Source organism: Brienomyrus brachyistius, chromosome 12 (genome assembly GCF_023856365.1).
Source record: "Brienomyrus brachyistius isolate T26 chromosome 12, BBRACH_0.4, whole genome shotgun sequence".
NCBI lineage: Eukaryota > Metazoa > Chordata > Actinopteri > Osteoglossiformes > Mormyridae > Brienomyrus > Brienomyrus brachyistius.
The window spans coordinates 18,938,578-18,963,774 of NC_064544.1; the positions used below are offsets into that span (position 1 = coordinate 18,938,578).

General features: G+C 41.5%; 2 protein-coding genes and 2 long non-coding RNA genes across 8 annotated transcripts in view; 2 read left to right on the forward strand and 2 right to left on the reverse strand.

Annotated features, from left to right (window-relative positions):
* Positions 1–950: 950 nt before the first annotated feature.
* LOC125705027 (CD209 antigen-like protein C) lies at positions 951–12,579 on the forward strand. Its single transcript, XM_048971350.1, has 6 exons — positions 951–1,057; positions 1,755–1,856; positions 2,246–2,377; positions 4,889–5,031; positions 5,211–5,308; positions 10,898–12,579. Exons 1-6 carry the CDS (start codon positions 952–954, stop codon positions 11,043–11,045), a joined length of 729 nt encoding a protein of 242 aa, XP_048827307.1. The 5' UTR covers position 951; the 3' UTR covers positions 11,046–12,579.
* A 5,746-nt stretch (positions 12,580–18,325) lies between these two features.
* On the reverse strand, positions 18,326–22,528 carry LOC125705036 (uncharacterized). The gene is made up of 3 exons (XR_007381329.1): positions 22,514–22,528; positions 21,579–21,745; positions 18,326–19,210 (listed from the first exon to the last, which is right to left on the reverse strand). It is a non-coding gene; the product is annotated as an uncharacterized LOC125705036 (long non-coding RNA).
* Positions 22,529–22,876: 348 nt separating this feature from the next.
* LOC125704993 (uncharacterized) overlaps positions 22,877–25,197 on the forward strand; it is a 35,077-nt gene continuing 32,756 nt past the window's right edge. For all 5 annotated transcript variants that reach the window (XM_048971255.1, XM_048971254.1, XM_048971258.1 and 2 more), the window contains exons 1-3: positions 22,877–23,117; positions 23,343–23,687; positions 24,239–24,592. In XM_048971255.1, coding sequence (XP_048827212.1) covers positions 23,057–23,117; positions 23,343–23,687; positions 24,239–24,592 — 760 coding nt within the window. In that variant the 5' untranslated portion in view covers positions 22,877–23,056. The remainder of the gene's footprint in view (positions 23,118–23,342; positions 23,688–24,238; positions 24,593–25,197) is intronic.
* Positions 23,344–25,197, reverse strand: part of LOC125705039 (uncharacterized) — an 87,141-nt gene continuing 85,287 nt past the window's right edge. Inside the window, exon 2 of the long non-coding RNA XR_007381332.1 lies at positions 23,344–23,510. This is a non-coding gene — a long non-coding RNA (uncharacterized LOC125705039). The remainder of the gene's footprint in view (positions 23,511–25,197) is intronic.

Here is a 25,197-nt window from a genome sequence, read left to right on the forward strand (position 1 = left end):
TCACATCCTGGTGGGCAGATGCTGGAGGCTCCTGCAGAACTGCAGGGTCTACAGAAGTGCCCAGTCTGTGAATTCTGACCACAGACTTGCTGTTGCTACTCAATCAATTCAGCTTAGATCCAGGAGGCTGCCACCTACCAGGAGAACAAGGCTGGACTTGGCCAGAGTCCAAGATCAAGTTGTTTGTGTGAGGGACTTACAGACTTGGTACGACTGCTGACTCTAATATGATGTGGGAGACCTTCCTGATAAGACCCTGATGGTCACCGAGGGCTGTGCCAGTGTTCCAAGAAGAAAGTGTTCCATCTTGCAGGGACCCTCCAGCTAGGATGTTGAACATCTCTGGGTCAAAGGGGGTCAAAAAAATCCACTGGAGGTTCTAGTGTTTATTTCGGTCATTCTTATGAAAAATTATTTAGCTTTGTCCTTTAGCTGCTGTGTGCGACCAGACTTTCGCACAGTTCACAGTGAACCTTGACTTTTACCTGTATATTAAAGCTTCAAACAGGAAGAGTAATAGGCATTTATTTTGGCAACAGAAGACAAGTATGATGACAGGAGTGTCAACAAGTAAAACAGAGACAAAAACCTATATGGGAAACTGGTAGGTAAAAAAAAACTGACAGCACACTGGAGACGAAGCATATTATAATCAAGCAGGAGTTTATGCACATGCACTGTCTTAAAACTAAATAAAATAATTATGGTTATCGGTCCTCGTCTTCTGCTACCTAAAAATTTAACTCCACCCCACTGATCTTCTCTCTGGCTCATCAAATTCAGAACTCATTTCACACAAGCTTTAAATAGCGTGTGGACCACAAAGCAGTATGATATATACTGTACAGTTTACAGAGAAATAGATTACAGCAGAGTACACAGCAGTGGAGAGCAGTAGACGTGAACTTTCCTGCACAGAGGAGTACTAGTGACCAATCCAGGAGGCCAAAAATGTCTGATGATATCTATACCAATGCAGACATCATTCAGAATAATGAACCCCTGAAAGGTACCTCCAGCCTCGTGGAACAGACATCAAGGAGGTCTCAGCATTCTGGTATGTACACACAGACACAAAGAAACTCTGTACATTACCCTCAGCTGGAGGTATTTTGATTGAACATTAAGCAACTGTAAATATACATTTTTAAAAAGCAACTATTTTTGTGGGATACTTAAGATATTTTAGAAATTGTTCTGAAATCGCTGTTCTTCACCAGTAGGGTGTTCCATATTCTGATCTGGGTTATGGTGGAGCCTGTCCAGCATCAGGGACAAGGGAGGATTTTTTAAGTTGCTGAATATCACTGCATGAGGGTGTACTTTAAATGGAATCACTATCATTTCTAATATGCTGCTATAATGTTGTGAGTATTATTTATGCATAATGATAGTATTCAGAAAAATGCTAACAATTTTTCTAAAACTTTTGACCCTTGTTACTTTTATTATTATTATATCATTTATATTCCTTTTTCTACTTCTCAGAATTATTTTAGCAGTAACTACCCCACACTAGGTGGGGAAGGGTGATGAATGACTGCATGCATGGTCTGAATTATCAAGGCATGTGTGATCTATTGTTGGGAACGGTGAAGATAGCAGCTGGAGTAACTCTACTTTTGTCTGCTTTTGTTTCCACACTGATCATTACATTTGAATAATGAAAGAGTCTGTGCATAAAATGTCAATGTCTGCTGAACCTCCTATTCTCCCGTGATCCCCAGTGATAGAGGTGTTTGTGTCCCACCCAGGATCCGAGCCTGCAGGGGCACGACGCTACAGACTGGCCATCGTGTGTCTTGGGATGCTGTGTTTACTCCTGCTGTTGATCTCCACAGTCATTTATGTTTACTGTGAGTTTGTTAGTTACACTTTAGTATTAGTGTTCATTAGCTGTCTGAGATAAGAGATCTCTAATATTATTCATGGTACCATGTGTCTGAGAGCCTATTACAGTCCAGAATTTGTTACTCTCAATAATCCAAATCAGGCCATGTGTCCGTCTGTATATTATTTATTTTATTTTTTTTGTTTTCTGATGATGGAGGCCTTAATAACTCTGTGTATTTACTGTGGTTCTGTTGCTATTCAATAGTAGTTTTGTGATTTAGGATATATCAGTGTATCCTTCTTAAATTTCTTTGCAAATACTGTAGGAAAACTACTATTTTCGCTACCTTTTCTTAATTGCACGGTATAAATGTGAGTCATTTAGTTACTTTTAATTCTACATATGTTTCAGTTAAAGGAGCTCTTAATGAAGCTGAAAAGAAGGGTGGAATGTTAACGGCAGAGAGAGACCAGCTACAGGTTAATTACAGCATAATGGCAGTTCAAGTTTCTCAGCTTGAAGACAAAATGAGACGTTTTGCAGGTAAGTAAATTGGTCAGACTTTACTTGTGGGGATGCAAAAAATATACTATTTTTCTATTAATTAATCATGAACTGAGGCATTAACCACAAGCTAAGTTAAATTTAATTTAGTTTATTTTTGTGTGGCACATTCTCTCAGCATTACATTGTCTCAAAGTGCTTTACATTGTCCCTGCCCAATGACCCCAAGAGAACAAGATAGAGGTGACAGTGGCAAGGAAAAACTCCTAAATGGGAATAATCCTTGGGATGAACAAAATTCAAAGGGGGAGCCCATCCTCCAGGGGCCAGCAGAGGGAGTACAAAGTCCCAGTTTATAAAGTAGAATGTTGTATAGTCCAGGGATAAGGTCTAGAGTAGTGGAATGATGAAAGCTGACGTGTGTGTGGGCAGGCAGGTGAGGAAGCTGCTTCCTTCAGCCAATTGGGGGGGGGGGTGCGGTCCAGCAGCAAGGGGAGGACAGATATGTAATCAGGCTGGGTGGGCAGGCGGGGAACTGTCCACTATCAGGAGTTGTAAGAGAAAGAATTTAACAACACTGTGTGACAACGTTTTTTGTAGTGTGGTATGGAGATAAGGAGGCTCTGGTGGGCCTGATTATCTGTATCAGGTGTTAAATTAGGGCTGTACCTAAGCTCTGCTGGGTGGTAGCTCTCCAGCAGCAATAATGGGCAGCCCTGCTTTACAGTCATAGTTACCAATCTGTAGTAGGAAGATAATGATGATGCACGCTATAAAGTGATGGTTAATGAAATTTTATGTTAACATTGAGCTCAATAACTTGCAGCTAAGTACATAATGAGTAATTTGCTCATAACTAAGAGTTAGTTTACGATTAAATAATATATTAAGTAAGAGTTGGTTCATGATTAATTAAGAACATAAGATCAGAAGACCAGCAATCACACGACTGTAGGAGCAAACGCCACACAAGCAGAAGAACTAAACCACTTCCTTGCTGGCTTTGAGAAGGAAGCTGCAAAGGCAGTCACAAAACCTGTTCCCTTTTTCTGTCAGTGTCTCAGTTTTCCCCTCCCAGTCCCTTGGTTTAATTATTAGTTACATCCGTGGCCTGTTTTCCCTGTCTTTGTTAATTAGTCTCACCTGCCCTGTGTGTGATACCCAGCTCGTCCGCTCCTCGTGTGTGCCACGCCCCCTGATTACCCACGTGTGATTCCCTAATTGTCTCCTGCTGTGTCCGATTATTTTGATTTAGTCATGTCCTATTTAAATCCTGGTCTTGCCTGTTACCCTCGTTCGTCATTGCGTGACTCTTGTGCGTGATGTTAGTTGGTCTCCCTTAGTTTCCATGTTCTCGGTGTTCCTTTCCCCTAATAAACCCCCGATCTCCCCGATCCTGCCGCGTCTGCCTGATTTTTGGCCAACCGCCCGCACGATCGCCTGTTAGTCTTGTTACCCAGTTTAGTTTCAGTATTTAAGTCCCTTCCTCAGTTCTGTTCCCCAGCGGTTCATTGATTGTTTGTATGATTGTGATTGTTAGATGTATTTACCTGCTTACCTGTCCCGTTTTTGTAATTAATCTTTGTTTATCCCCATTTACTTTTGACCCCTCGTGGTCCTTTGTCTTTGTTAGTCCTTGTGTTTTTTAGTTAATTTAATAAACCCTTCTGTTGTCCCGTGAAGCCGCCTGTGGGTCGTCCACCATTCTGCCTGCATCATGCCTCAATCTCATGCTCGAACCACCTCATTTCGTAACACACAGGACCACACTGGGTTTATGGCGATATTTGTTATGCCCTGTATGATGTCTTATATCCAAAACTGTTCATATTACTATTTCTGTGAAGGCCAAGTTTCGCCATTTGACCAAACACACAAATTTAAGTCAAAGTTAAATTAGTAATGAACGTAATGAATGCTAAATTAGCAATGTAGGGCTTGTATGCTAATGGAAAGTTAATGCTGAGAACAGCTAGATTCCTCAGACATGATTTGTTTAAGTTGTCTTATAAAAATGTGGTCAGACATATCCAGATGGGTAGTGCAGAACCAGCAAGAGCTGCAGTTTTTTGCACAAACACTGATCTGTTGTTCCCATTGTCGATTATTAAGATAAACTGTAATACACACTTCCCTAAGTTTTTCTTGATTGCTTTGGCACATTTCATGAAACAAACCCCTATGTTTTCAAAACTGTAAGAGCATTTCTCAAAACAATTCATGCGTAGAGCAAAGCACTACGGTTTAACTGCAAAAGCCTGTACTTACCAAAAGCAATTAACTCGTGTTTCAAAAGCTGATAATTCCAGCAATGAATTAGTCAGCATCACCAAAATGAAAAGTACAATATTTTTTCTCACTGTGTCTCGCTCTTCACTCACATGCACATGCTTTCAAACTCGTGTTTAAAATGCTCATTGGGGACAACGGTACCCGACACCAGTCCTGCAAGTCTCAGAAGATCCCAGGAGCTGTACAGTATCTGCATTGTAGAATGACGCCTTTTCCTGGATCACACTATCCTTAAGATTAATCTGTTTTTCACTGCAGAAAACAGATGTCCTGAGGGCTGGAACAGTTTCCATTTAAAATGTTATTACATCTCTGGTAAAAAGAACACCTGGGTCAAGAGTCAGGAGGAATGTAGACAGAAAGGAGCAGATCTGGTGGTTATAGACAGCAAAGAGGAACAGGTAAGAGACAAAATGTAATTCTGTATAATTATATTCAAAAGAGAATTTCAAACACTTTCTTCCTTTTCTCCCACAATGATTATAAAACATATGAAGGACTGAAAGTGAATATAGAAGGAATTCTTAATGGTGATCTTCATTGTGCACTGACATGCATAGTCATTTCTATCACATTTTAGATTTTCCTCAGTCAGTTCCAGAGAACCTGGATTGGTCTGATAGACAAAGAACATAAAGGGATCTGGACATGGGTGGATGGGACACCACTGACCACAAGGTGAGAGAGGTTACTGCTACAGAAGGAGACAAGAATAAGAGAGCAGATAACTGTCGTGTTCTCTTGAAATGAAATGCTTCAAACCAGTTAGAAAAATCTGATTTTAATTGTTTTTGTTGATGTTTAATGATGCTTCCACATACTCTCATCTTCTTATATTGTCTTTTATGAATAATGGAGCCAAATTAAAAAATTTTCACTGAATGAAGCTTTATGTATGCCATTCTGAAAATTGAAATCATTTAAACAGAGTTCAGAAGATCGGCTGAATACCACAACAGTCGCATTATAGTAACCATTTGTCATTGTTTCACAAAAATTTCCAAATGTTTTAGAACATGTATGCAAATGGTATTCTAAAGTTTTCATCATTAGGGATTGTTTCCAGCTGCTTATGGTATCAATTTCACACCCAAAACTACGATGTAATAAAAACCTGTTATTTTGATGTTTTGGGGACCACTTTTCAGGTCCCCACAAAGATCTGTGAATGCAATCACAAAACCAGAAATGCCATAAGTCTCATATTTTGTTTGGATACTTATGGTTAAGGTTAGTGCTGGGTAGGGTTAACGTCATGTTGAGATTCAAGTTTTCCCTATAGAATGAATGGAGAGTCCCCACAAAGATATTACAAGCCTGTGTATGCATGTGTGTGTGCTTGTGTGTGTGTGCGTGTGTGTGTGTGTGTGCGTGCATGAATTTGTAATTATTACATTTTGTGGGGAGCCAATATAAAAATCTGTAACTTTTTACCCAGCTTTGGACTGGGTAGTGGTTAAGGTTGTCATTTTTGGATTATGGTTTTTCACATAGATGATCGGCTGGAATCTGAGATTTCTCTTGGACCAGCTAGAATCGGTGGTTGGTATTAAGAGGACAGCTCTTTCGTGGTTTCGCTCTAATTTGACAGGGGTGGCTATCCTGAAAGTGACCCTAGCGAATAACGAACAAGACAAAGAATGACGTAGGTAAAGAACAAGTGAGGTCTAAGTCCGTTTCTCAAAACCCTTCATTATTTCAGAGTTAACGAACAAACTGTAACTAGTACTTTGTTGGCTCCTCCCCAGCCTCCGTGTGAGAAAAGCAAGGACTGTTGACAGCAGGAACATCAGTCCCACGTATTTCAATGGTGAACCACGTTATTTGATTGTCACACCAGACACATGCAAATGTAAAAAACACAGACTAATTAGAAAATCAATAAAAACACATCAAAGCAACCATAATTAAGAGAACAATAAAATGACTTGCTGTATATTTGTTGAAAATATATAAATAGGCTCAAAATGTGGTGTTGCTTACTTGCAAACAAAACGCAATGGTGAGCAGCAATAGGGAAATAAGAAATGCTTCTCAAAAGAAGCATTAAAACAACTTATTGGGGAGGTGGTAAAAATCATATAAAAATCATATATGTTAATAAAATAATTGCTACATTTATGCACCTTAAAAGGTACGATTTCCTACAGATAAGGGTGCAATTAGCAAACCCTTGAGGGTACAGCCCCACTGACAAGCAAAGGTACAAATTGGTACTCTTTTTGTGTAGGCACCAGAATTTCACATGCCCAAAGCCCCCTCTACAGCAGTGTGTGTTCTTTGGTGTGTGGTGTTGTATCTCTCCTCAGCCACATTTTGGGGATTCAACACTAGTATCAGCAGGTATTAGCTAAGAGGATGGCTGCTGTCTCCAGCAACCAGCAAAAACACAATCCTCTGCCATCTGACATAATCCGACAGGGGCGTTGCTAGAGATTTTGGGCCCCATGAAAGCATATCATTTTGGGCAGCATAATCCAGCCCTTGTAATCATCCTAATGCCACCCCCACCCCCAATTTGGCACCCCTGCACTCCAAAGGTGGACCAAATATAAGCATCATATGTCTGTAAAATGTCCTTGATGGTTGCATATTACTTGGACATTTAGGCCTAGTGTCAAGAACCCTTTTAGACAGGTGGAAGTGAGATTCAGTGGGCTGCACATATGAATAGGTTTGAGGGTTCTGTCCACTGAACCTGCAATGTCAGTTATGCCTACAGTGGCATGAAACCAATTTTAGTGTGATGCAAAGCATCCCTCCCTGCTGGACACTGTATATTATATAGTTATGGCCATGGTGCAACAGAAATGTGATCCATGCATGCACAGTTGCAAGACACAGCAGCCTAGCTGAAGCCATATGCATCACCTATGGTCTGCAAGACTCCACTTGTGGCATAGAAAAGGAACTGTCAGAAGCTGCATGCTACATGCATGCTTCCCAGATGCTCCTGTTAGCAACATATGCCTCATTTCCAATTACTGGTTTCAAAAAACAAGTTACAGAGGTAGAAGTGAGAGTTAAGCAAAGGTTCATATGTGTTACATTTTTTTGGACTTACAAGTTTTTATAAGCAGCTGAGCTGAAAAAAAAAGTTTTCAGAGTGGCTTTCTGTCTATATTTTGTCACCTTAAACGCTCCCTCTCTGTCTGTATAAGTGAGTTTATTCTTTATAGTATAACACATAGGGATGTGCCTATTGTTTCATTTTTAAAGTGCTTGCAAACACTGTGTGATGGTAATGATGGCTGCCGTATATAGCAAATTGGTGCCTTTTCCTTCACTTAGAGCTTCACTGTAACTTGGAACACTGTCTGTTTCATCAATATATGCCACGTAAGCCCAACTAAGTAGATATCAAGAACGGTGATGGCTTCAGCTAGTGGGCTTGTGTTGGATGCCTTCTATGAAGTCTGTCAAGGTCCAGGTTTCAAGAATTGGATGTCTTGGATTGGGAGGCCTAATTGTAGCAGGTCTGACTGACACACTGCTTCTTGGTGCGAAGATATACTGTAATCGCTGCCTCATATCACTGAAAATAGGTCACAAGCTGGAGAAGTAGGATTACATGACTGGCACAATAATGGAAAACCAGGTCATGGAGGCAATGAAAAAGCTACCAGATGACAAGAACATTAAACTGCTTAGAAGAGGCACCTCTGCATCAGCAGGAAAGATTTGTGTGCTAGAATGGTATGACAACAAATCAATTTTGATGCGGGGCATTGTTCATTCAGAAGATCCAGCTGTCACCTGACTGTGGTGGTCCAAGAAAGACGAAGTTTATTTCAGCATAACATGACCAAACTCACAGATGGATGGGCTTGACTTGGTAGAGAGAATGCTGAGTTTTTCTGATGCATTTCACTGACCTTGCATTAGTCAGCGGTTGGTTATTGTATTGCCAAGTTTGCACAGAATGAGGAACACCAAGAAGAGCCAATGCACTTGCTTGAGTTTCTCTCAACACTGGCTCAGGGATTCATGGCTAAGGGCGCTAATGGCATTGCGGCCTTCAGAAGAAGATACTATGCACAAAGTGTCATCACTGCTGTACCACACAAATCACTCCTCACAGCTTCTGCCCGACATCGGCCTGACACGGTCAATCTGGAAAACACAATGTGATGCAGATAAAAAGGCTGCACTGGCAGGTCTTGTGTAAGGTAACAGATCTGATTAGATACCTAAGAACTAGAGGTGGATGTTTTGAATATCATCAGCTTTGTTTACAAGTTTCTGACTTTCTGCATTCTGGCTGCATTTGATATTGGTGTAATTTCTTTGTTGCCCTTTTTTCTATTTGATATTTTAACTTTTGAATACTGATTTTTGTTTTGAACGAAGACAATCCAGTTAAAATATCATGGATTTTTTTTTCATTTGCACTGGAAATTTCTAACTTTGCATTATGATTGAAATTCTGGTTAATGACAGTCTTTGCTGTAATGGATGGAATCTTGCAAACCTAAGAGTGCGTTCAGGAGTGTTTATTGCCAGGCAAATGTGGTGGAAAAACAGCCAAAGACAGGGTATGAAGGCAGAAAAGTTTTTTATTAGGTTATCTGATGCACCAAATAAGCCGGGACACTGTGTCCGCAGACAACAAGTGCCCACAGTTATTTTCTTGTGCAGCTCCTTTATACTTCTGCCTCATGTTTATCATTCTATGTGATAAGCACAAAGGTTCTCTGTCTTCTCTGTGCACAACCAAACAGTGTGACCTTCCTCCTGGTTCATCACTTTCCACACAGACAGACACTACTTTGTAACAAAGCAGTCATACCTTGTGATCATAGCAAAAATTTAAGTATAGCAAGCATAGAATTGTCCACTGTGTCTAAATGTATAATTTCCACTAAACAAACAAGCAGGAAGGGATCAAGCTAAGGTACCCCGCGTAGCAGGTTCGGAGTTGAGGTAGCTGGGCGGAGCAGGGTGGGAGTCGAGGTAGACGGGCGGAGCAGGGACGGGGTCGAGTTGGTCAGGCAACCAGACAGGGAGTCGCAAACCAGAACCGGAGTCTGGGTCACGTGACCAAAGGGATCGGAAGCCAAGGTAGTCAGTCCAAGGACAGGGATTTAACACACAGGGCAGGAACAGAGGAAGAGGTCAGGGCTGGGGCGGTCTGACCAGGAACGGGACATGTCAGGCATAAAGGACAAGCGAGGCGGATCAGGGCTACAACAGAAACACTGAGCCCAGCCGGGTTAAAGTAGGTGGTTGCCATTGATGCTAATTAGGAATGCTGTTCCTACTGCATTCTCATGACGGGGGCACGAAATTTGCACTGAAGGCTTAATACCATGATGACCTTTTCTAAAAAACAAACCTAATGTTTTTCAAAACTGTTTGAAGATGTCAATTAGTTTTAGCTAGTAAGTTAGCCGGTGCTAAGTTAGCAGGGGCTATTAGTCACAAATAGCAAAACAAAATTTTAAATGATTGCAACAACAGTCTGGACCACAGGAATCTGAATCCAACAACAATAGCATTTTTGTAATCTGAATGCCCAATCACATAAATTTGAGCCTTTAATTGTTTTGTCTTGAGCATCTCTTGTATATCTGAAAAATGTAGAAATGCCGCCTTATGCCAAACCCAGGGTGCTGAATTATATCCAGACAAAAAGACAATTTAATTCCCTCAGAATATTTTAGCAGGTGCAGTGGACATTGGCTTTGTGACACTGATGGAAAAAAATAATTGGGCTCTTCTGTGCTAAACCATTTCTGTCACGACACGCAGGCACGGACCAGGGAAGCAGACACATGATTCCAGGGAATCGGGAAAATGAGGGATTTATTTGGGGAGAACATATGCAGGAACACTGGGCTGAAATCAAGACTGACATCAATGTCGGGGAACATTCACAGAGACATGCTTAAATACACTGGACTAATTAAACACCACTAGAAACAGCTGATGACACGGGGATTCCACACGAGGTAGATGTGGGGGTGTGGCACGCAAGAGGAGCGACACGATCAGGGCTTGACAATTTCAATAATGCAAGATGATATAAGAATAAATACTTCAATAGAAAACATTACTTTTCATGCTAGTTTCATGTTGTGAAAAAATCAATTTTTTTCCTATATCTATTCCTCTACTGTATATCTGCCTGCCTGCCTCTCTCGTGTAAACAAGCTTCTCAGATTCCTTTGGGGAAAACTGCCTCTTCAGCAGCTTGTGTAAATATCTATGTCAGTAGATATTAAATGCCTTCTGTCTTTCTCTCTCTCTCTCTCTCTTGTTTTACAGTTACTGGGCATCAGGGGAGCCAAATGATTTTGACATAGACGAGGACTGTGTTGAGATACGCTTAGCACATGAGACACTGAAGAACTGGAATGACTTACCTTGTTCTGCAGAAATAAACTGGATTTGTGAACAGGGAGGAGTTAACTGAGATCAACCGCCAGCAGATATAAAAATGACTGGTGATTTATTTTTTTTACATTTAGTAACATGAAGTTTCTCAAATGCCCTGTCTTAGTAAAGCTGTTATGAATATTTAGAGACAGTTTTCAGTTTTCTTGAGTTTTTTTGTTTTGGTACCTGTTCCCCGTGTCAGATGCAGCAAATCAGCCCCAAAACAAACCTGAGGCCCCTCCATGTTTCACAGAAGGTATGATGTTCTTTTCTTTTGGAGGTTTATTTTTCTGTCTGTAATCATAGATCATAAAGCTCCAGTTTTGTCTCATCAGTCCAAAGAACATTCTTCCAGAAACTTTGAGGCTTGTGAACATGCATTTTGGCGAATTCCACTCTGACTTTTTCTGGAGCCCTGGGTCTTCTGCCATGGAGCCCATTATTCTTCAAGGTTGAATGATTTTGGATGGTTTCCTTGACTCTTTTGCTACTATCCGCACTAACTTTCTGATCAACCTGGGGTTGCATTTCCTCTTGCATCCAGTTTTCAAGATAAAAACTGAAAACCTTCAAGTGTCTGAGCTGGTCCTCTGTTCACTATGTCATACTGCGTCAGTTTTGATGTTATTGGTCTCAAAATGTATATATCATGTTATGACCTTATTGATAAAGAGTCTAATGTTTCTTCAATGGCGTAATGTAAAATGAAGTCCAAAGGAAAACAAAATCAGATGATTTATGAAGTTAGTAGAACTGTACTTTTTGTGACGCAAAATAAAAGAATGATAACCAGAACAAAAGAGTACAACTTTGGGCGAACTGGCACTGAAATAATAAACAAAAAGAAAATCGGTGAACTGGCTGGGAGTCAAACACAGACCTTCCACATGGTAACTGAAGAGTCTCCCACTGCACCACTAACTACAAAAAGAATTCTCTAAAGAGAAAGCAACCCGAAAGACAAAGACAAAAAAACAATAACTATAACAATAACAACCAGGAAAAAATATATGGCAAAGCAGATGAAAGTAAAGAACACACACCCATCCAAGTCCTGACAGCATGGTGTGCAGGTAATGTTTCTGTGAACAAGTAGTAAGATCCATCAAATACTTTTTCGACTTATCACATTTGCAAGATCAAATCTTTTTTCATGCTTCCTTTTGCTGTCAAAGTGGTGTCGGCTCAATTTCAGGGCAAGCTGTCTCAAAACTTAACCACTTCCATTTCAGCAGCTGTACAATAACCCATACAGCCTAACAGAGGTGCCACAGTCAGACTTTTAACCAAACATTGCTCTGTAGCCTGACTGTTCTCCATTTTGTTATTAATGATATGAATAGGAATCCAAAGCAGATGAATGTCATTGGTCTGTTCAGATTAGAAGGGGGTTCATGAGGGAATTCTGAGGGAATGCATGTGTGATACAAAATTCATGATTATGCAAATATATACACATACCTAATCAGTAATTAATAATAGAATTTATAATGATGCTGTTAATTTACCTATAATGATTGAAACAATATAACCTCTCTTGAATCAGTCTGATGTATCAAGCACAATGTACTAATGCAAGCTTACTTACTGTAAGTAAAGGGATTTCTATTTTCTATTAAGGAACTAATGTTTGCCATAATGCAGCTTGCTAAGCGAGGGCCCGGGTCAGCATGACCTGGAAGTGAGATAAAGTAATTAGGTAATTGAATAAATTTAACTCGACTCAGTATGAAACTGCAAAGGAAAATTCCATTCAGGTTTCTGTTCTGAGCCGATAAGCAAGCCTCAATAATCTGAAGTACCTGGTGTATAATAAAGTTTGTCAAACACTTAAACATCAGACTTCGAGAAGTTTCTTCCACACGTTTGCTGGAGCTGGCTTCTTGTAGAAGAGCCATGCTCTTATAGCACTGCCTTTGCACATCACATTGAAGTAAAAGGCAGGGAATGTGCAATGATTTGACCCAGAAGCAGCAGTGCGATGCACAGCATTAGTGAGCAGAACTGACCAAGGTCACCTGAGCACATCAGTAGGGCTCAGTCTCTATCCCAAGTAGATCTAAGTGTGCAGCCTCCCAGAGTCTATGAGACTAGAACACACTATGAAGCAGACTAGGAAGCAGCCTTCTGGAACTGCTCTAACTGACACAGGCTTAGGGCTGATTCATACTTTTGTGTTGAGCTTATGCAGAGCTTATGTCATGGCCTACAGAAGTGCCCTACACTGCACTGATACATGAGCACTTATACTTGTGCGCAGTCCGCATCCAGATTAGATACTTAGATAAAGGGATGACAGATTGATAGTCAGATGAAGGCCAAGCTAAAGACCCACTGGTTACTTTTCATAGTAAACAGTCGTGAGAAGGACAAGACAACAGACAGACCTAATACATATGTGCACATCTGAAACTCGTGTCTATAAATATGACACTGGAGGTTTGATGACATACTGGAGATGGTTGTGATAAGAAATGCCAGTCATGGGCTCTCATTTGTGACATATATTCACACGTGGCTTTTAGGCGACAAGTACATTTAGCAAACTACAAGACTTTGGCAAATAGCATTTTGTTGCACCACCTGAAAAAGTGTCTCTTTTCTTTAAGAGTGAATTTGCTTTACATTTGTAATGTGATACTAAAACTAGGGCTGTCACTAATTAATCTACTAGTTAATTTGACAATCAACTAAACAATCTTTTATATCTAAAAGAAAAGCAGGACACATTTCTGGAGCACATCTGAAGGAGCTGTGTCACACTGCTGTGACACGTTCGGTCTTCAGCCTTAGTAGGGTGCAGCCACTGAATTAGGACACAGACACAGTGGATCTAAAGTAACATCACTTCAGCCAATACTGCCGGGGACCTCTGCTCTCACAGTCGACTTCCCGTCTGTCAGTAGATCTGCGGCAGACTATACTAACAAAGTAAGACAAACCACCAAGAGAGATAACACCTGATAAAGGTCCCCACAATGGCTTTAACTGTTTGTGTCAGAACAGTCGTGACGTAAATTAATAACAGAGGTAAATTAATAACAACAACGATAATAATAATTATAGTAATAATAATAATTATGATAATGCTGAAAAGTTCACTTCAGAACCATGCACAAGACATAATGAGGTACCTAATTTTAAAAAGAGTAGTGAATAGCTTAGATCCATCCATTAAGTTATTCTCAAGTGTTCCTATATCCTTTAACCAATTAAAATGGGTTTTAGGTAGTTAGGTTATAAACCAATGGAAAAAATTAAGATAAATCAGTATTATATTGTTGTGCTACGACACATGTATAGAAGGCTTAAGTTTTAGATCATTGGTATTATAGTGGTCAGGAAGAAATGGTTTATCTAATGGCTACAACTGACTGGAAAGATTCAAAACAATAGAATGTCAACTGAAAGAAATAGGAACATAAATATCATAAATGAAAAAATATTACTTTAAACTTGAGGTTGGGTTGTGTGGAAGGTGTTGAAGTGGTTTAAATTGTACTTGACTAATCATTATCAATATGTTACAGTGTCAGATACATGTATTCCATCGTCACCTTAGCTAATTGCTTTAATGAAGTCGAAACCTGGATGGCGGAAAACTTCTTATCACTAAATGCTCAGAAAACCGAGATTCTGTTTGGAGGCAGGTCTGCAGATAGAAATCTTATAATCTCCGCACTCTACTCCAAAGTGCTGAACTATTCCCTCAGCAGCTCAGCCCATAACCTAGGTGTTGTCTTACATACAAGCCTCTCATTCAATTCACATGTAAGTGCAGTATCGAAGACGTGCTTCCTACAGCTATGCCACATCGGCAAACTGCGACGAGTTTTTACTATTCAAGACACAGAGAAACTGATACATGCCTTTGTACTGTATACAGTACATTACTGCAATGCTCTGCTATCTGGGAGCACAGACTGCACACTAAATACCTTGCAGCATATTCAAAATGCAGCAGCTCGAATTGTCACCAGGAGCTGGTGACGCATAACACATAACCCCAGTTCTTAGTTCCCCGCATTGGCTTCCTGTTAGGTTTAGAGCTGATTTCAAAGTGCTCCTACATTTGCTCTTACATATAAGGCACTTAAAGGTCTAGCTCCTACCTGATAGAATTACTTCAAGTTTACAAGCCGCATCGTCCACTCAGATCACAGAATGCAGGTTTCCTTGTCATTACACATATAAAGTGACAGTGGGTGGTAAAGCTATTTTATTGTGAATAGGATGCCTATTCAGTTTTAGCTTTTAAATCTCGACTGACCCATTACTTCAGTTTATCTTACCCGCAACCTAACAGACCGTAACAATGGCTGCTGGTGCTGCTGTACATGTCATTTTGTCTGCTATGCTTGTCCATTAATGTATCAACACGTGTTCTGACCATCCATGCTCTCTGCCTTCTTTGCCACATGTCCGGATGGTGCCCAGGGTAGGCAAAATCTGAACCGGAGTCCTGGTTCACCCTATACAGGCCAGCATGGAGAAAAGACTGATGGTCTTTGGCCACCCATCACAGGCCAACTCATTGATGGACTTTGTCTTGATTTTTAATCTCAGCTTATACCTCCCTTTTAGCAAGCATGTCCACTCTTTTCTGTTTTCAGTAATGTTAGTATGTCTGGGGGGGGGGGGGTTCTCCTTACTTTGGGAGTTTTTGGTTCCTCTCCTCTGTTGTGTTCTGACTTTCCTTATTGAATTTCTTTCCTTCCTTATTCCCATTCTGCATTAGTCTCTCTAATGTTTTATGTATCACAAAACATCCATGTAAAGTGCTTTGGGACGTCTCTGCAATGACAGCTTGAGTAGGGACAGTGACAGAAATTATGGTAGGTTACATGGGAAAAGCTGAGTAGTGATTGTAATTAATATGTTACATATGAGACACTGAAGCCATGTGTCTCATTTTAGCTGTGGGCTAAAAAACATCTGGTTATTTATTTTGTGTGGTTACTGGGGACACATTCCCTGCCCTGTGCCTGTAGTTTTTCTGTTAGGCTCCGAACCCCAATAACCAGTCATAACTGTGTAGATGTCACATGGTGAACTCAGTAATTAAAACCCTTTGTTTTTTGTCTGTGTGAGAGTGTAACATAACTCTCCTTTGTCACCTACAGTGAGGCTGACATTTGGTTAACAACTGAAACATACATACATTACATATACTGAAAAGGAAGACATTTTTCTACAAAAGAATATGACATGGTTGTAATAAACTTAAGGTATGCTGTGCGGCTTACCAAATACAAATGTGTGACTGAATATACATTACATTATAAGTGGTATAAATACAAAAACTATTGAGAATAGTAATTGGCAGGTAGAAAACTAAAAATACAGTCAGTTAAGTGTTCTTTGTATCTGGTCTGTTGCCCAAAAAGAGAGATAGAAAGGGGGTATAAGATATTGTGCATAATTTAGCTGAAGTCTGCACATGGCAAAAATGGAACTCTTACTCCACCTATTGGTGCATCTTGGAATAACATCAGTATATTCCAGTATGAGACCTTCTTGTTCCGTTTTACTGTCGGGCAGGGGCGCCGCTAGCAATTTTGGGCCCTATGACAAAATATGAGGTTGGGCCCCCCTACCACACCCATTCAGATCTCTGGGGGCCCCTAAAGGGCGTGGGCCCTTAGAATTGTCCCAACTTTCCCCCCCTTAGCGGCGCCCCTGCTGTCGGGTATGTTTTCTGCAGCAAGGGTACTATGTGGCTGAATATGCAGAAAGGGAACGTCGGACTTATTTTGACAAGTCTGGCTCATTTAAGTGGGAGTTCTGTTCCATCAACGTGTCTTAAATGAATCTCTGCTGAGCTACCATGGTAACTAAGGCGAGTGAACAAGTCTGCTCCAGACCAGGTTAACTGTCTGGCTTAGTTAAGCGCTGTCTCAAAGAACGTCTGACGTGTAGGAACAGATTCCCAGAAGATCATTCCACGGGACGAGTAGTGAGTGTTCTCACTACTCATGTCATGTAATAAATATAATAAAGCCTATAAAAATCACATCTTAGCATCCCAATTAATTCCAAAATAATTCAAATAAAAGCGTACCCATATTACAAAGGCTGAACATGAAATGCAATGACTGATTAAAAAAAAATCGATAATATGAACAGTGTCGTGATCCGTGTGGCGGGCGAGCAAGCAGGGAACGGGGAAGCAGGGTCGGGTAGACGGGAATCCAAAAGTAATGGGTTTATTCAGGGAAAACTAGCAGACAGGGATCACATGGCTGATGAAGACACGAAACTAAAATAACAAATCGGAGGAAACAGACTAGAACGTGGACTAAAGTACAGGACATGACATCAGAATAAACGTAGGGCAGCTGATATGTAGGAAATTCACACGAAGGTAACGAGGTGGGCGTAGCACATGAGAGGGCTGGACGGAGGGACGTGACAAACAGGAAGATATTTTTATATTTTCTTTAGTCACAGTATACTTTGAAAGTTTATTAGTAAAAAGCAAAGACGAGATACAGTTATTTGTGTATAACATCTCATAGAGATGCGATTGATAATATTTTACGGAGATTAAATAATACAGAATAACACTATACAGTAAGAAACACGTGAATTTAACCCAGAAGGTTCCCTGTTGGCTATAGGGATTGAACCAGGAACTTTCGCAATGTAAGGTGACAGCATAAACCACTGTACCACCAGCTCCCTGGCTGTATTTATGGCCACAGTATTGCCCTTTTTAGTAATTATATCTTTATATTTTTCATACAGCTCCATCAGCAGCGTTTGTTCTGCAGCAGATAAAAACACTGCTCTCATTTTACATGCTTTCCATATTTAATATTTATTAAATGCTTTCCCTTTTGGAAGAACTTCCAAACCTGTACCTGGGTACAACACAACAGAGTCAAAATGCACAACTTTGATGATGAGAACCCTTTATTGCTGTTGCAATACACCATGTCACTAGTCACAGTGAAAAAACTGGCCATCAACCCGACCATACATATACACAAACATCACAGTAGGGGGTAGACAGGTCGGGAGACAGGGGAAGAGAGAAGAAGAGAAACAGGATAACATGAGGAGAGAGGAGGAGAATAAAAAAACAGCCCCCAGACTGTACTCCAGTGGGGAGGACATTGTAGGAACCGAAAAAAACACCTCAGCAACATAAGCACATGGTCACTACGCCTTACAACATAAAATGACACAACTTGCAACAGGTGAGGGAAAGGGGGTGGTGGAGGTAGTCCAGCAGAGACAAACAGCCATCCGGTCCTGCAGCCATGGCGGGCGCTGGTCAACAGATCAGCCTGTCCACGCTGGGGGAATGAAGCGGCGAAGGTGTGGGATGGGGGGAGGGTGCGGTAGTCTTTGGGATTGGGGGAGAGGAATGCAAGAGAGTCTCACTGCCTTGTTCTTCTGGGGGAGTTGTTAGTTCAGCAGCGGCCTTGGCCGAGGCCAATGCTGATTGGGGGGAGCCAAAACCTGATAGGATGGGGTTGTTTGGGTTTCCAGGCGAGAAGCTGTAATTTCCAGCTCCCCTAATGTCTACGCTGGTCTCCGCCATCCAATAATTTTTGCAAAGCCGTGAGCTTCTCCATGATGTTATCCAGTTTGCGATCAATTGTCCCAGTCTGAGTGCTAACAGCTCTGCCCACTCCATCAATCATTCCGGCCAGCCTAGTGGGGCTTTGAGCGGCTGTCACCATTTTCTTCAATCTTTGATAAACCAGGGCAATGCCTAATCCAATCAGCATAATACCTGTAATCATGGTTCCGAATAGGTAGATGTCTTCAATGTCCTCCACGGAAAGAGCTTCCAGGCACACAACCCTCCACTTCTCCCATCCGTCCATCGTGATGCCAGCTGCGTACGTTCCTGCTGGACAGTTAGGTTGCCCCGAACCTAGGTTTCTCGTTGAGAAGATGGTGTCAATTGCGTTGAGAGACCAGCTGATCAAATCTGAGAGAGTCTCTCAAAGTATAAGGACTGTAAGATCCTTATTTACAGATGTAGAGGTCAAATTCACAAATATGTTCCCAATATTAGTGTCCTTGTACTGTAACCATATGTATCCTCCTAACCCGCATCCATTCTTGACTTCCTTGATGAGCTCTTCCACTGAATTGGGAATCCCATTGCATTGTGGCTCCATTGTTACACTGTTGTCTTCCTTCAAGATGACAAGCAATCAAAGAGGTGCAACATCTGCCATGGTGCTGAAAGAGAGAGAGAGTTGATAAATTTCAAACACTCACACTTAACCGAGAAAGATAACCAAGAAATCTAATGCTAATACTGCTGTGGTTGATCAGGAGTCAGGAGTTACAGAAACTCTTAGGCTAGATCATGCAGCGATAATTGGACTATATTCTCTAAAGGTTAAGTGGTTATATGATATTTTGCAGGTTACATCTTTATAGTATTGTCCTAAGGATTACGTTCACTAAGTATGGAGGTGGAATATCAAACATAGCTCTTTTGCACAGAATTTAAGTAAACATACCACATCTGCCAATTTATCCAAATTATTGTCACAGAGTTATTTAAACATATCCCAGTCCGTGCATTCAAAGCATTCCTGCAAGTGGAGCACAGATTCTTCTGTCCAGTCTATTATGTCCAAAGTCCAAGAGTTCTCTCTTTTCAGGACTGTTTTATACATTATATTGACAAAAGTATTGGGACACCAGCCTTTACACACACATGAACTTTAATGCCATCCCATTCTTATTACATAGGTTTTAATATGGAGTTGGCCCACCCTTTGCAGCTATAACAGCTTCAACTCTTCTGGAAAGGCTGTCCACAGGGTTTAGGAGTGTGTTTATGGGAATTTTTGACCATTCTTCTAGGAGAGCATTTGTAAGGTCAGGCACTGATGTTGGACAAGAAGGCCTGACTCGTAGTTTCCACTCTAATTAATCCCAAAGGTGTTCTATCAGGTAGAGGTCAGAGCTCTGTGCAGGCCAGTCAAGTTCCTCCACACCCGACTCGCTCATCCATGTCCTTATGGACCTTGCTTTGTGCATCAGTGCACAGTCATGTTGGAACAGTGTAGGATTACAAATTTATGAAATGTTAAATCTAGCTTCCAACGTAATAGTATACAAACTGAACAAGTTATGTACATTGGGTTTTACCTTTTAAGGTAAAATTGGTGACATTCTAAGAAGATCAAGTCTTGTACCCCAGGTGTCAGAGACATTAACCTTTTGTCTTTATGTACTTCCTGACCACTGGGTGGGGTCCCACAGTCAATGGGAATGCTAATCTCAAGGCCAGGCTGTGCCTTTGTCTCTATGAGAATGTAAAGGTTTGGGTGATACTGTCAGGCTGATTAGATTAGCACCTATGCATTTGAAAGCCACTGTTATGCTGAGGAGATCAGGGCTGGGGAACTTCCGTTAGCAGGCTGACTCCTGTACTAGACTATGCTTTGTTTAGGTGGTCTCTACCTCTTTGTATCCTCCCCCTCTTGTAAAGTATAAACTCTCCAGAGCTGAGTTTTTTAGTCAGACTTGGATGACTACAGCGACGCTCGGCGAGTTCTCAATAAAGAGTAACTTCTGCTTGAATGATATCCCAACGTCTCCTGGTCTCTGAAAAAGTTCCCAACAACAGGAAGGGGCCATCCCCAAACTGTTCCCACGATGCTGGGAGCATGAAATCCTTTCATTGGAACTCAGGGGTCAAGCCCAACCCTTGAAAAACAACCCCACACCATAATCCCCCCTCCACCAAACTTTACACTTGGCATAGTGCAGTCAGGCATGTACCGTTCTCCTGGCAACCGCCAAACCCAGACTTGCCCATCGGATTGGCAGACAGAGAAGTGTGATTCGTCACTCCAAAGAACACGTTTACACTGCTCTAGAGTCCAGTGGCGGCGTGGTTTACACCACTGCATCTGACGCTTTGCATTGCACTATGCGATGTACCACACAAAGTTTGGAGGTCTGTAGCTACTGACTCTGCAGACAGTTGGCGACTTCTGCACACTGTGCACCTCAGCATACGTTGTCCCCACTCTGTGATTTAACATGGCCTAAAACTTCATGGCTGAGTTGCTGTTGTTCCCAATTGCTTCCACTTCGTTATAATACCACTAACAGTTGATCATGGAATATTTAGTAGTAAGGAAATTTCACGAATTGACTTATTGCACAGGTGGCATCTTATCAGGGTACCATGCTTGCATTCACTGAGCTCCTGAGAGTGACCCATTCTTTCACAGATGTTCATAGAAGCAGTCTGCATGCCTAGGTGCTTGATTCATACACCTGTGACTATGGAAGCAATTGGAACACCTGAATTCAATGATTTTGAGGGGTATAAAAATACTTTTGGCAATAGTGTGTTTGGCGATAGCTTCCCAGTGGGGATCAATAAAGCCTTTTCTGATTCTAATTGACCACTGCAAAAAACTATTAAAAAAAGTCCAGTACCACTTCTTATGTTCATGGGGCACCTTGTACTAATCAGTTACGGCATGCGACCAAAAAAAATATTATAGCAGAACTCGAAACAAAACAATAGAAACAAAAGCAAAAGTGCAAAATACATAGAAGAATGAAAACTACATACCTATTCGGCTCCATCACTGCTAGAGTAAAAGGGATACCACCTGTCAGCCTCCTTCACCTTCCAATGCACAGTGTCTCCTTCATAGGCCTGGTGAACAGTGGAACACCACAACCCCTTGTGTGGCTTTCCACTTCACAAACAGGTCATCACTGCTACTCCCCCGCACGCTGCCCAAACAAGTAAATGCTTTACTTATTTTTGACAGCCAGGGCAGGATTAACCAGCAGCGGCTTCGCGCATGCGCGGTTCATTTGCAGTCTGGACGCGGAGGGGTGAACTTCTCCTGCTCTGACTGCAGCTGCTGCGCGAGGACCGGCCGCCTGTGAGCGCTTTGGGATGGGAGGGGAGCCCACGGCAGCACTCGCTGCTCGGTGAGAAGAGAGAACGATACGTGTCTCCAAAAGTCTCCATTAACACCAGAAAAACTCGCTAGATTTCTCGCTAGTCGCTTTTTTGAAAACGAGTCGCTGGAGGGGTCTAAAAACTCGTTAAATATAGCGACGAAGTCGATAAGTTGGCAACACTGCAGGAATCAAACCGAATTCTACGGAAGTCTGTAGAGGACATGCATTAACTTTTTTTTTCTTTTCGTTATCTCGAAATCACGACTGGGCTTGTTGAGTTGGAAGGAGGAGATGCTAGATCTATAGCCAGTGCGTACAACTTTTTTGCCACATCAGCTGCTTACCCATTTAAGTCAGCTCCTTTGGTTGCTGAACCTAACATAGAGAACCTTGAGCAAAATAATGATGACCCACTCTTTCTGTGAGCCAACACAGCCTGTGTGTACCACCAGAGTGTCTCTTTAGGGTCACTTTTGCCCGTCCGAAGCCCCGATGAAGGAGGAGGGTTAGAATTGTGGTATATAAAAAACAAGAATGGAAAGAATAAAGTTCATTTGTAGTTCTAAACGTATTTAGGGTGTTTTTACCCACCTTTTGTTTCTCCCACAGCATTATACCTCTCTCCTACAGCGTCCGTTACAATTACACGCACATTGCATATTATGCAGATCTTGGAACAGCCAATAGCTACTTTCCTTGCTTAGGAGTTAGAAAAAGTGTGCTCAGGTCGTACTACAATTTGCATCCATTTTGGAGTCACTGGATCCCATGGCATGGACACTATCGCAAACAATTAGTATTTTGTTATTCGGCCAGTTATTCGTTGACAGTCGCTATATTAGCAGTATGCGACCGGCCGTCTTTCGACCGCTTTAGGCCGCCTAGTGGGAGTGAAACGCCGCCGTTAGGTCTGGGAAGTGTGGATCTGTCGAGTATCCAACCTAAAACTGATCTCACATGCGATCCACCGTTTTTAGTAGTGTTTCAGCTCCTGATGGAAACTGAAAGTGAAAGTGTATGCTCAGAAATAGACGTTGTGTAGACATTTAACTCCGTTAATCAAAGCGAAATTCGCCTACTTTATGGAAATATTACTTTGTGTAAGAAAAGGTAGTCTGCACGTAATAGTTGAAGATGCAGATCAAAAGCTTCAGCATTATTTTCATCTTGTTCGAGTGCGTCATTTATTCTAACGGTATGTATTGGTTACAATCAAGACCATTTTAACGATAGTTTTATGTTTCTGGTAACTCGGATAATGTTTATCATGATCGAGATGGACTTGTTTTCGGTATACTAATTAATATAGATATGTCTGCATAACAAATATTCAAGTATTTGAGTTGTAATTGATATTTTATGCATATTATTTAATGCTTTGAGGCATGAAGTGATTTTATATCTCTTATCCCTGTGGCAGGTTTCCTGCTACACGGCTCTGCTGGTCCTCTAACAGCCCGGCTGGGAGGAGCTGTACTGCTGCCCTGCTTTGTGGACAGACCCCTGCCTTTGGAGGAGCTGGAGGTGGACTGGAGAAGGACTGATTCAGACACCATCGTGCACCTATTCCAGGGGGGTCAGAGCAGACCTGAATCACAGGGGGACGCCTACAGGGGCAGAGCCCACTTCATCCCTCAGGAAATCTCCAAAGGCAACTTCTCTCTGCTGCTTGAGGGTGTGAGGACTGCAGATGCAGGAGAGTACAAGTGTGTGGTTGATACAGAGCAGGAGCACCATGAAATATGGATGGAAATACAGGAAGCAGGCAAGTGAGACATCCTGATTTATGGCTTAAGTATTGTCATGACTTTTTGAATTTTTGTAGCTGATTATTCCGTTGGTGTATGTAGAATATAGTATAATTAAACCATAAAATTCTTAAATTTTCCAGGTTCCTAATGGCAAGATTTAAAACTGATAAATTAAATGTTAAAATGGAAACAGCCCAAACTATTCTAAACAGGAAGGAAACTATTCATCATCTCTAAACAGGAAGGAAAAACACATAGATAGATACCGCAGGTCTTTTCTTCCATCTGCCATCAGACTTCACAACAAACACTAAGGCACATGCCATCTTGTATTGTATTGTATTGTATATATTGTATTGTATTTTATTTATATCTCTTATTTCTATTGTTTGATACTTGATTTTTTTTTCTTTTTTCTCTGCATTCTGCTTATTTCTGCTGCACTGTCCACTTTGCTGCTGTATAACGCAAATTTCCCACCCGTGGGACTAATAAAGGCAGTCTTTATCTTATCTTATAGATGTCAGGTTGCCAGGTTGTGTGAATCTTCCGGTTCTTGTTCCAGAGCGGCTGGTGGTGACGGGTGCAGATGAGCCTGTCTATGCACATGCTGGAGAGGATGTGACTCTCAGCTGCTCTGTGGACACCCATGTTAATGTGACAGAGCTTCATGTGGAATGGAGAAAGACAGACGATGACGGTGACATCATGGTGCTTCTGTATGCTGATGGAGAGAACAGACCAGAGTCACAGGATGGGAGATACTCTGGAAGAGCTGAATTCCTCACTGAGGAAATTCCCAAAGGAAACTTCTCAATGAAACTGAGGAAAGTCAGGATGGAAGACAAAGGAGAGTTCAGGTGTGAAGTCCACTCAGATACTGATTCTGCCATTATAACTGTCAGGATAGCAGCACTGGGTGAGTCACTAGAAGGACTGGTTTTAATGTGCATCTCAGCATAGTATTGTATGATAATTTTCATTCCACTGTATACTGAGTTTTATGCACGTTCCATAGTCTAACTGGGTTTATTCAGCTCAGTATAAAGCCTAAAACACACCAAGCCGATAGTCGGCTGTAAAAAGTTGTCAGGCTGTTGGATGAAATCAGTGACTGCCCAGCGCGTGCTGTACGATCAGACACAATCACTCCTGGTTTTGGCCATTTGAGCATGTTGGATCTGCATCAAAGCTATTTGGTAAAACTGACCTCTGAATATTCTTAATAGTTATTAAATATTAATAATAAAACAATAATTATTTAGAAGCTACCTGGAAAAATGCTATAATAGATGCGCACTTTATTATTTGCACATAACATTGAATGATTGGGTAAATACAATTAAACAGCTCTGTGTCCATCCATCCATCACCGTAACTGCTTCACCCCAACCGGGGTTGTGGAGCTTATCCCAGAAACAAGGGTCACAGGCGGGTACCAACCCTGGGTAGGCACCAGCACACTGCAGGGCACACACTGCATGCTTTTGGAGAGGATCGTGGGAGGAAAGCAGAGCCCCCAGC